We start from the raw sequence: 13,175 nt of genomic DNA, 5'->3' as shown, positions 1-13,175 counted from the left end.
CTTCCACACTAGTTGTGTGCATGTGTTGGAGTATGACTGTGTGTGGTATTCGGTCCTTCCAGGTGTTCACAGAGTTCACACATCTTTTTTACGAGGCTTTAAAAAAAACAAAAAAAAAACACGGTAACATTATTCGCATTATCGACTCTCATATGTTTCAATTCTGAAATCTCTTGCATGGATTTGAATAAAAGAAAATGGTATGGTATGGCATAAAGTTGCTTATGAGATTCTGGTCAGGGAAATAACGTTTACCTCTCCATTCAACAAATTGTGGCTTTGCAGTGTCTGTTCTCTGTTGTTTGGGGTTAGGTCAGGGGTGGGCAATGAGGGCAGTATGTCTTACTGAATTTCATGCCAAACGTCTGCTTTAATTTATATAATTAGTCCAATCATATGTGTGATCTGGCCCAATTGTATCTTTGGTCTGTGCACAAAAGGAATAACCTTGAACTGCTTGTATGAGTGAAGCTCTAGGCTGGCTGCTCTTATGTATAGGCTGATTCAGCAGAATCGGGTTTGGACTTCGGGGACCACTGAAAGCTCTCTTTCCTCTGTTAGAACATCCAATGCTACATGAGGTAGAATTGTAGGCCTACCTAATTATCAGTAATTCTACAATTCCTTTCTAAACTCAATAGCTTGCTTTAAACAAAACACTTGTGAACATAATATAGGTCTATAGAACACTATTTCAGGCATTTAAGTGGTGATTACTTGTTAAGAAAAAGGTAAAATTATTTCTAATATTATTCTTAATATATACATCCTAAAATGTGTAATAGACTGCACTACATACAGAAAACCGCATGCTATTTCATTATTCAAAAATCAAAACAAAAACTATTCACCACCTCCAAAACAGAATTGCAGAATAGTGTTCAATTTCCAGCATTAGTACTATACATACAGGTTATATTTGGTTATAGGTTATATTTGAACTCCGTCATAATGTTACATTTTCCAGAGGTCAGAGAAATTAAGAAATTGCAACGCTTCGAATTGTTTACATCTTTTAAACTGCTCTGCCTTATGCTTCTGGTAGGTGTGATTCGCTGCGGATGACATCAGCTGTGAGCACGAACACCGGCTTCTAATGGGTCCTCTCCTCCCTGTGTCCTAGTCATGACACAATGTCTGCGGGTATAAAAGCGAGAGCCACTCCTTCGAAGCCTACTGTACGCCTGGTGGCAACCGCTAGTTTCGTACAGTAGGAGGACAGGGGTCTGAGGATGGCGACGCTTGTGGAGTCGGCCGAAACCGAGCCTGCATTCAGTCGCAATGCAACGGCATCTCCTACATCTTCTAGCCTTTCACACCGATTTCTCGACAACAAATTTTATCTGCTCGTGGTTATTGGAGAAATTGTTACAGAAGATCACCTGAAGTGCGCCATTGCAGATATAGAAAAAGGTGAGTAACAGCATAAACGCCTTCCGTTTCAGACATATTTATTTCCCCGACAGTGTACGTAAAAAAAGTCGATGAAAAGCCTGCATATGTCTAACCCCTCATCATGTCCCCCAGAAAATATAATTTGATTGTGAAAGCGTTTGGGTGCTTGGTTGTAACCTTGAGCGTATGTCGCATCAGTCACAAATTATATTTTGCTGTTTTTATTTTGTTATCATATTCAGGGTATATGGTTGCTAGAGTCAACTTTATATGGAACATTTGAGTGTGATTTTATTGTTGTGTCAGTGTGAGGATGGAAGACTGCTACATAGATAGCCACTCCCTTTTGATAAACTGCTAAATCTCCGCTCCGGGTAGGCTATCGCACGTCGAACAGCTGGCTTTGATCTTTACTATTTAATCTTTTCCCCGGTAAATATTAGCACTTGCTGAGCTTTAAATTCAGGGATGATGAACGTATCTGCACAATAAAACGTGTTTATGATACAGGGTTATTGTTCCCATTTCTCCTAACAGAAGTTATCGCAAGCTACAATTCATGAATCAGCATCTTACAGCTTTTCCAATGCGTCAATAGAACACCAGTTGTTTTCACTGACACTTCAGAACAGCTCTAGGAATATTCGGCAGCTATGCGTTTAGTTTTGCTGCATTCGTCCTTTGTTCCTTAGTTATGGGTTTATGTTTATTATACGGAAAGTTGTTACTCTCATCATTAACATTACATAAACATATCAACATTAATGCATGGCCCAGTAGCCTACCAGAACAAACGAACGTCCAAGGGACTTTTTTCTCCTATTGTCCAAAATGAACTTTTATGTTTTAGTTTTAGTTTTTTTTTTTTAGTTTTTTTATGCGAAGTATCTGTCAAGCCTTATGACTAATATAGTTGAAATTATTCTTAAATTGCTCATATTCTCGAATTACCGTGTTTCTGTTATTTGTGTATCATACCTAAGTTGCTTAGGCTAGGCTATAAAATAAATAAAATAAAATAAAAACACTTAGGGTAGTTTAATATAGTTGACTTTTGGTACGTGATTGACAAGGTGCGTCTTAAATCGTTCCTTCTATCCATCCCCACAACTGAGGCTCTTCAGATCTGATCTCATACCGGCTTGTGGGCGTGGCTCAGTCCGCACTGCGGTCCCTACGGAAACTCGCAGTGGACCAGTCATTCTCAAGCAAAGGGCGTTTCTGCATGTTATAGGTCAGATTGCCCCTCACCGTCGTTGGTTGGGATAGGAAAACATTATATAGAAATAATCGTCACATTTTTCTAAATTCTATTTTATATATACTTGGGATATAGAAAACATGCTTCGCACTGACCTGCTACAGTAACAGTTGAAATGCACCAATGGAAATGATGAAAGCTTTGCCACTGGCAATGCATTTGTATACATGAACTAATAGAAATGAAATGCATAATTCAGTTTTATATCGGACCATAAGACAATAATGCGATATGTCACACTTTTGAATTGATTTGACAGTGTATAGTCCATTTTTTTGGAAGCGCAAATATTTTAACACTTTATGCACAGAAGCTCAGTCATTTAAGCTTTCTATTACCTGCTGTTGATAATTACAGTGGGCGAGTGACTTGTTGTTAAGAAATTATGACACATTGCAAAAACACATTCTGTTAAGTATAATTTAAGAAAGGCTCAGTAACGGTGCTTTTCTTTGTTCCACCCCTCTTCTGGTCCAGCCAATGATATTAAAGAAGAATATTATCTCCTTAGGGCTCTGTGTTTTGATGACCTTTGTGGCTGGCGCTAGAGATGGACGTGTAGTTCATATGCCTTTTTTTGAAGGGACTCTGTGCCTCCTTGTCCTTACAGGGAGGGCAAGCTATAGCTGCACACATCATTTAATTCCGCTCAGTTTTATTCTATATATAGGTCTATTGATTTCTCATATAGATCTGTGCTGTGCTTTGCAGTTCTGATTTGATTTTCATATAAAGCAATGGGGATTTCATATAAAAAAATGTCTAATGGATTTTAAACAGAATGACAACTGCAAACAGAATGGCTGCTGCCATGACTCAGCTAATGCAGTGCAATAAGTGCTGTATCACTGAGGAACAAGTTCCGTCATTGCTTTAATTTCCATGAGGTGGAAACGAGGCCTAAATCTCTTCTAGGAAAACAGATTACTGAAATCATATGCCCAACCCTGACAAATCCAGATGACATTGAGCAGTTGGAAAAAAGGGACCTTGCATTGAGGACTGTGATGAAAAATCTAAAAGAAATAAATAGTGTGTGCCAATTAGTGTCATTTTAGCACAACAATGGAAGGAGTGCCTGGGATTAGATCAGCAGTTTTGCAGTGATGATGTTCTTTTTACATTTGTCCACGGTGCAGGGATCCGGTCGTGGGACACAAACCTCATTGAATGCAACTTGGACCAAGAACTCAAGCTTTTCGTTTCTCGGCACTCAGCAAGATTTTCACCGGATGTACGAGGTATGTTGAAGATATTTTAGCCACTCATTGTTTCATTATTGTCAGATACATGTTGCAGATTTAATTAACAGGCTGCTATTTTGCTTTAGGACTATTTAAATTCTGAGACAGCACAATCAATCCTAAGCAACAAAATAAATGACATCATGTAAAATATTTCAGCAGTGCCAAGAGCAGGGGTGGGCAACTGTGGTCCTTGATGGCGGGTGTGTATGCAGGTTTTTGTTTCCATCAATTACCCAGGCTATGCGAGCTAATTGGCTATATAAACCAACACTGGTTCACTCGTAAATTAGATCACAATATAGGGGCAGTCTGCAGCTTTTATGCACATGCTTATCAAGAAATGTAGCCAAAATGTCAAATGGCATAAATGTTAGGGCTAATTACGTAATTAAATCCAGAATTTGGCATGAAAACCAGTAACAGATATGGCCCTCATTGCCTACATAACGCTCTGGCTCACATAACGCTCAGCACAGAACCAAGATGTCAGTCACAGATGCCATGTCAGGGCAAACATTTTTCATATGTAAATTGTGGGCATTTTTAAAATTAATTTATTTTATTATATCAGGAACACAGAAGGACATGTAATGGCTTCGTGAAATATTGAGAGAATAAAAGAATAAGTACCAATCCCAGAAGGATAGGGTATTTTTAGTGTGTTGTAAGACCAGGTTAATTGTAACCTAATTCTGTATCATGCAGGAACTGCAGCAGATAACAAATAGGGTTGAGAATCATTTTAAAGTAATTATCTCCTCAGAAAAGATTTGATGCTTGCATTAGCAGTATAAGGCATGTAATGTACAGTACAGGCAAAAAGTGTAAGGCCACCTGTACTTAAAAAAAAAAAAACTTTTGATAGAGCAGAATTCAGTTAATTTATAAGCATTTATTGAATAACAAACCAAAGTGCAATCATTTTTTCTATTTCTGCCTCCAATAACACAAAAAGTCTTAGACTGTCCCATACCCTGGGTGATGCAATTGGCAGTTGCACGCTGCCCTATGGAGCTGCTGGCCATATTTGGTTCTGACTCAGTCCAGATTCGATCTGAGACTGTGGGGATTATGGGGGCACTTCTGACTAGATCAACCCAGTCAACAGCTTGTACTTTAATTTATTACTGCATCAACTAAGTGACTTTAATATGGTCAGGACAAATCGGGAAATGGTAGTGAAGTGGTGCTTTTTTCTACATATTCAGGCTGCAATTGAAGGTGATATATTACTGCTTTGGCTCCATCACTTGACATAATTAATGTTTTCTGTCACTGAATGCCCCTGAATAACCATTCCCTGTGTTGCGAACAAAAGAGGACTCTAACTACATAACACCAATGTAAACCTGCAAAAAAAAAAAAAAGTATTAGTGGCTCACATGGTGATGGCTATTCCAGTCATTCAGTGATAGAATTACGGCCAAGTGGAATCACTGGCACAATAGATTATCTTAGGATATGTGCTGAGCATTTTATTAGTCCTACCGCAATTCTGCACAGTGTTATATATTCTGATGCAATTTGAATGTACATAATGCTCTTGTGGTTAGATATGTATGTATCTATGGGCCGCACCTCATTCAAGACAATGCAAATGTTTGTTGTTTGTTGTTTCTAGGAAAGCTGGACAACATTATACAAAACACTGGCATAAATGATAATGGTGAATTTTACTAATGCTATTTTTTTATATGGCTGGCCGTTGGTATAGCATGTACGTAGAGCTGGACCCAGAATTTCAAAACTTGGGTGTGGCGCAGCTGAATTCCCACTAATCAATGCTCTTGATTTATCAGTAAATACACAGCATAAGATATGTACTTTTGAATATTATACCATAATATAAATTACATTAATACATAGTATATTGTAATAAGAATAGTGAATAATAACAAGAAAATGGGCATAATGAAAACATTAAAGCGTATCAGTCAATGGGCCTTAATTCTTGAAACTGCCATTAGAGTAATCATTTTTGAAGGACTGAGTCATCTGTTTTGCATCACATTATCTGTCAGTAACAAAGAGCCGATCTGTAAGTGTTTCCTGGAAAATGCTAAGCTGACTGTGCAGTTTGAGGAGGAGTGAAATGGGCCACTAGAACAGAAAATACCTAGCTGAAATACATTTTTGTCTGAGCTCTTGCCCCTTAGCGAATGAGATGAGGACACATTGAGCACAAAAGAGATTAAAATCAATGGTTACTGTGATTCTGCCTTAAGCGCATTTAGATCAATGAATGCCTATTCACTGATTTTTATGCCAACTAATGGCTGGCACCATCTGACTCATGTATTGAGTTTTGCGAATGTTACAGATTTTGAAATGCAAGTCATCAGCTGTGTGCAAAATGCACGGGATGTGTTCAGGTTTGTAGTGTGTAGATTTGATCACCAAAACGCATTTGCAAAATCACTGCAAATTTACTGCAATTTTTGGAGATGCACTCATTCTAGATAAATGGCTGCCCAGCTGGAGATCAAGTTATTGCTTGGCGGAGCCAGACATAAATGAAAGTTAATCTTCACTGAGCGATTACCCTCCTGGCTGCACATGACAATGGAGGGGGGCAGAGCCACCATGTACATGAATCTGAAACCTCTGCTGTAAACATCTGACATCCTGTGCAGTATTATTTCTTACATTGGATGCTTGGCTGATTCTGCCCTTGAGTTCTTCTCGTTTGGAAGTGGTTGCCTTGTGACGGCTCAGAGCAGAGACCTGGGCAATTAGCAGAGGCATCCCTGTTTGCATCTCTGTCTTTCTGTCAGAGGATGCAGGGATGCAGAGGAAAATACAGTATCTGCTCTGAAGACACACACAGCACTGTACTGTCTGCTGTGTGAACACCATTGTCATAACATGTAATGTGGCTTTGCTTTGTCAGTGCCTCTTTATAGCAGTTTTCAGAAATGAAACATGAACAGTCTAATTTACCTAGCACCTTTAAAACTCGGTAGCCAGTGAAGATTGAGTAGAACAAAAAAACAAGAGCCACAGTATTGTTTCATTGGGGCTTTTAGAAGATCTTCATATGCATGATGAGTAATCCTTATGTTGGCAGAAGCATACGTTCCTTCATATCCCATCTGATATCTGTGACTTGTGAGTTGACCTTTATATGTGTATATGTACATCAAAATATTATGTGAATATGTACATCAAAATATAGTGACATGGATTTTTAAAATTTTATTTGGGTTTTTATTTGTCATTGCAGGAGTGAGAGTCCATGTGTTTTTTGCAATGGTTCCTGGTAACCTAATGTTCATTAGCAGCAATGGGATTAAGGCACATAGCTGCTCTTATCCTCAGAGCACTCCACAATGGTTCTGCAACCATAGATTTGAGCCTCCCAGGGGAAGGCTGTTCCTGCATTGCCAGTAATACAGTTCTTAGCGGGGACGTCAGGCATGCCTAATACACGCTGGCAGTACCACAAATCTATCGGTCTCTTTCCATCTGCTCTGTCATCTCTGTGTTTTTACATAAGTAAATTTTTAGTTTAGGGTGCACCTATACCGATGCTTGCCAGTAGTACATTTTTATTTATTAAATGTTGACAAGAGTACCAACAGCTTGACTAAAATCCCATCGATACATTCTTAAATATAGCTTCTGAAATTTATGAAATTATGATTAAATCATGTTAATATTATTTATCTTATAACATGCAACAAGGCACACTGTGTATTGTGGTAATGTTAACTGAGACATACACCAGCATGATGTCCTATAACAAGCCTGAACTGATGATTTTTATTGGGCTATTTTTTTATTTAAAAAAAAAAAAAAAACACTGGAACAGTAGGTATTTTTTCATGTTTTCATTCAAATATAAATGAACAAATTTAGGTCAGACATATTGAGGAATTCAATTGCTGGAACTGTAATGTTTATTCATTTTTTATTATGTACCCCTGTTATTGTAGCATATTTTCCTAAATCCTTATCAATTCATGACAGTTTTATTAAAATGGCTCTGATGCCTTCAGATCCAAAATCACATTGTGGAATTGTGTCATCGTTTTGGGGTGTTTACACCATTTATTTTCCAGCAGCGTCATTCTTTCATTCACTACGGCCATAGTTTTTTTTCGCCATTTCTTCAGTTATTACGGTCTTTTAGTTGTCTTCATTTCCTTGATTGTTATACGCGTGCAAATATCTTACGATTTGCACCTGGTGGCGTCTATTTAAACCCCTAGCAAAGCGAATAGCTTTGCTTTAGTGTCATTTGCGTTACACGAAAGCCGGTAACTTGGTCTGTTTGGTAAGTGGTATAGTGTGTTGTTCAGTACTAGATCAGTTCCTCTTCTGCGTCCTTTTTTTTTAAATTATTTTTTTATACACGGAGAGTTACTGAACTTAGAGGTTATTGGATTGTAGGCTACAAAGTTAGCACTACTAACTACTATCATTTCTCTTTTCTACAACTCTCTAGTGGTTCTTTTGGCAGTCTGCTATGTGAGGGCTGTTTACTTAGTTCTCATGTTCACCAATTTTTTTTCATACTTGTTTTGGTTGTTATTTCTCAATATTCCTTAAGCCTGTTTCTTCACCCTGTACTTGGGTCACTAAAGCTTTTTCTTTGGGATAGTCTCCCCTAGGAGTATTTTTTTTTCCCGTTTATTTTCCCCCTATCTGTTTGTCTCACGAGACTTCGTGGTTATTCTGTCCAGGTGGATAGCTTAAAGAATCCCTGCTCTGTTGCATTTGGTCTCCTAAATTCCCCACTCCCTCACAGAACTGCATTAAGTTCACGGGGATTCTGCAACAGTAATTTGGTATTAGTCATGCCAAGGAGACAATATCTCCAGCACACTCCCACCTGGCATTTACTCAAGGGAACAGATGAAAAGAATTGAGGTAGAGCAAGTAGGAGCAGCTGGTATGAACACTAATGTGATTCAAAGATTGCACATGGAGAAGAGTCCCATTGTTTAGTCTGCTTTTTCACTACATGTGGAAATATTTACTACTAAAATTATATTGAGGGAAAAGTGTATATAGTCATAATAATGCCCAAAAGTGTAGACTGTTATCTGATGCAATTATTTGTTTTACCAAATTATTGTTTTTGCTTTGAAACATATTTTACATTAGTATTTGCAGTATGGTGTTTGGCTGTCTGGGCACATTTGTAATGTAAATTGATACCTTCTGTGAGCCATAGAGCTAGATCAGCACAGTGACAGAGTGCTTGAGGTGGATCAGTTTCATTTGCACTTCCAATATAACCGAAGGAAGGAATCCTATAATCATCAGTCATTGGAATTGGGAGGCATCAATCTTCAGTTGACAATGTTGTAGTCATGTGAGTATGAGGAGAGTCTTCAAAAGACAGGAAATTGATTCATATTGGAATGATTATGTAAAATGATCCATTAAAAGTAACAAATGCCAATGATTGTATTTGATTTGTCCTAGCTGTGTCTGTTTCATGGTTGCATGTACATGTCCCTGTTCATTACAATGAGGGTAGGGATAAACAGGCACAGCAAAATGTTCTCTAATGTGAACTCTGGAAGAGTACTTAATTTTAATGGAGTACATTTGGTTTCTGTTGTACTTGTATAAACTCTTTAAATGCTTCCGTTTCCGAGTTATTATAGGTCGTAATCTGAAATATGATCTAAATCCTTGATCTAAAATAGGCTTTGTACCTTAATGAAAATGAAAAGTTAAGTAAAAATTCTGACAAGACGTTTGGCATTCAATTGAGAGCCATGAATGTTGGGTACAGCATGGCTTAACAGCTACATCTCAATTAGCTTCATTATTTGTTCATTTTTACATGCTAAAATCCACCCTGAAGGCTAGCAGAACCTCACCTGAATGTGGTCATGCATTTGCAAGAGCTAGTGATAAATGGCCCTGGGTTCAGTCATCCTGCCTGACTAACTATATGCAGTTATGCGCTTTACTTAGACTGAAGCAGCGAGCTGATGGGCATCCATAAATCATATTCACTCCTTTTCAAAAACTCCCTAGAGTTGGCCTAAGTCCATTATCACACCAAGGAATGCTTTTCCTATTTGTGATGTATGGCTTGAAAAGGTAAGTAAATGTTGTTTGTTGGAATTAACTTAAGATGTAGTGAAACAACTGCATGATAATGCGTTGGTGCGCAAAGTCAATGTCATGTATATATTTTTTGTAAGTTACACAATTTCCTATGATCTATTTAACTACATTCAGAAAAGATCCACATGTTTTTAGTTAAATGGCCAAAAGACTCAACTTGTAGGACAATTCCTTCAACTGTAGGAGACCTGTGTGCTGCTATGACCAAGACGGCAGTCAGCAGAGTTTCCTGCCTCATGTTGCAATAGCAGTTTCTTTTCTTGATTCAGCACCTGTGGCCTGCTGCACAGGAAGCCCAGGCCACTGGCTTTCATATTTTCATATTTAGCATTTGTTAGATTTAAGTTGAAAGCGACCCTGTCCTAAGCTGTGTTGATATTGTATTGTCATGGTGGAGCTTTCAGCTTTTTTCCAGTTCTATTCATATGGTGTAATCACATTGATAATTGAAGGGAAAAATCTATACCACCTAATGAACAAAATGCTTTGTCAGCCATTTTTTATCAGGAGACACTAATTAGTGTTGCCTCGTTCTCAGACGAGGCAATTTATTGATAGCCACCCAAAGGAAAGCCCAGTTAACATGGAATGACTAGTGTCATCAAAGAATCCGTTTTAACAAGCACATTCAAAGATTAGACTGAGCCTGTTTTGCTGTATCGGTTCCCTCTAATCCTATTGAATTCAATGCAGTTCAGAGATCTTGTAGCGCTGCATTCAGGGCCCTACAGGTGTTAATTCTTTTTCAAAAGGCAACAAATACACAAGGAAATATTTAATCATTCACAGTTGATACATAGCTGGTGAAATTAATGTAATGTAAAATGCATCATTTGCCCCTGTTATAATGTCCATTTCTCTTGCCAAAAGACAAATGTGTGTTAAAATATTCACTGAAGTGAATACAGTAGGTGAAAGTTGTTTACATATACACTGCTTAAACATAAATGTAACTGTGAACCTTGAACATATTTGCAATCCCATAACTTATTCATCATTAACAGCAACAAACCATTCATTTTATGATACAAGAACCATCCACTAAATGCATCAAGTGCATACATGCAGTATTTGGACTACGTTACAAGGCTGTCACCACATTTATCTGGAAGTACAGTGATTGCATTAATCCGGAGGTTACTGTAAGCCTGCTAGTAGTCAATGTCTGCTGCAGTAATGTAGCGGCAATTTGACAGTGACACCCTGTGATGGTGAAACTTTGTGTAACAGCAGCTGTGTGATTTTTATCAGCTGATGTCCAGCTGAATATGTAATACACTCCAAGCCACAGCTGTGCACTGTTGGCTCTTATAGACCCAAAGGAATGAAGGTGATTTAAGGTGTCCTAGGAGTCCCTGACCTTGTCGCTCAATAGCTGTTCAGTGTCATTGCCTTTTATGTGCAAAGCGACCATCTTGATAAGAGTCATCAATGCACCACTTTGAGAGGGCAGCTTGATTCGCAGCATACATTGATTAAAGGAACAGTGGGTGCTGAATGGGCAGTGTTTCAACTGTGCTTTTTACACAACAAATCCAAATAATTCATGGGGGATTGAGAGGGTTGTGATATCCTTCCAATGTCTTTGGTGTAGGCATGAATGTACGCAGAAAATTGTAAAGATATCTGTGTGTGCTAAGATCCTACGTAGATAAGGGGACATATACTGAAATATGTCAAATAGGGACACAGTATCTGTTGGTTTTTGCAGATGAGAGAGGGGTTGTCCTGGTATAAACTGGAAGAGGTGTATTGGTTTATTGTGACAGCACAGACATGATTGTATATTCCATCTGACAAATGAGAGGTCATCCATCACCACATGGCAGGGCTTTTCAATGAACTCAGGAAGTGCAGACCTCCACTGTGCCATTGAGCAATCAATCACAGAGGGTGCCCCACAGTAAGTGAGGCCATTAGTGATGGCAATATAATATGTATAGATTTTTCTTCTCTACAGACAGAGCGGGTGGAAGACAGAATAGAACATTCAAATATCAATTTAAGAGAGCTTACTGCATTTGACTCTTATATTAAAGAAGGAACACTGACATGCTAAAAGTAAAGAGGTACTATCCTATTCATTTTATGAACACACACACACACACTAAATACGCACAGACACACAATGGATGGTGCATTTATGATTTACAATGACTTTACTGATGATGTTCTTAATTTTGTCAAGATTAATAATGAAACAGAAAAATAGTCCTTTGTATGTTAAGAGAATTATTTCACAAAGTCACAGGGCATTATTTTGGGTATTTATTTTTACAAGGAAAATATACAATGTTCTTTGAGAACCTGGACTCTCAATGTGTATTCAAAGGATCCCATTCATAATCATTCAGGGTACTGGTGAGTTCTTTCCTGTTTTGTATGAAAATAAACATTTTATTTCACTAACAGATTAAAAGTAAAACTAGCCTGAATGAAGCATTACCCATAGACAAGAAAACCAGTATTTTCCTCTATAAACAGCTGAGTTGCCTTCACTGTGAAATCCCAACATGGACATTGGCTGCCACAAACAAGAGGAGCTCACCCTGATATAAAATTAAATGAATTCTGGAACAGTGTGGCATGCTAGTAAACATAAAGATACCTCATTCAACATTTTTTTGGGTAATGCATAAGTGAGCATGATCAGGCAAGAAAACATAGAAGAAAATCACAACAGATATGTGATCAAATAGTAGCTCCACGACCCATATATTATCAATTGTAGAGAACTGCATTGGTGCAGCAGTAACATGATAGGGGACTGATTGTGCTGTGGAGCTCAGACTAACCTGTAGGGATTTAGGCACAGGATATTTGTTTTAGTTGAGTTGAGAGGCATAACTGAGCTGTGCTGTCTCTGCATGGTTACAAGAATTAACTACAGGTAAAAGCATATCTGTAGTTCTTAATTTTTCTGAAAACATTTGATTGTACACAAAGCATTCTTATTTTTCACTGATAAAGAAGCGATTTGCAATGAATTTGAAAATAAACCGTAAATAGGCCAGGTGACTGTAATTAGCTTTACGAGGATTCCATTCAAAAACACTTGTGTCTGGTCATTCAAGTGATTAAGTGGCCATTCTTTGTTTTGTCATGTAGTAAACAAGTAGATTGTACGTATTGGATATATTCATTCTCCAGTGAATGTCACCCACTGGTATGGCATTGTTGGT

General features: G+C 38.0%; 1 protein-coding gene across 1 annotated transcript in view; it reads left to right on the top strand.

Annotated features, from left to right (window-relative positions):
* Positions 1-1,087: 1,087 nt before the first annotated feature.
* The window catches only part of map1b (microtubule-associated protein 1B), a 28,718-nt gene continuing 16,630 nt past the window's right edge, over positions 1,088-13,175 (top strand). The window contains exons 1-2 of the mRNA XM_064309137.1: positions 1,088-1,413; positions 3,796-3,897. Coding sequence (XP_064165207.1) covers positions 1,233-1,413; positions 3,796-3,897 — 283 coding nt within the window. The 5' untranslated portion in view covers positions 1,088-1,232. The remainder of the gene's footprint in view (positions 1,414-3,795; positions 3,898-13,175) is intronic.

This window comes from Anguilla rostrata, chromosome 14 (assembly GCF_018555375.3).
Source record: "Anguilla rostrata isolate EN2019 chromosome 14, ASM1855537v3, whole genome shotgun sequence".
Taxonomy (NCBI): domain Eukaryota; kingdom Metazoa; phylum Chordata; class Actinopteri; order Anguilliformes; family Anguillidae; genus Anguilla; species Anguilla rostrata.
This window is presented reverse-complemented; position numbering and strand designations above follow the sequence as displayed.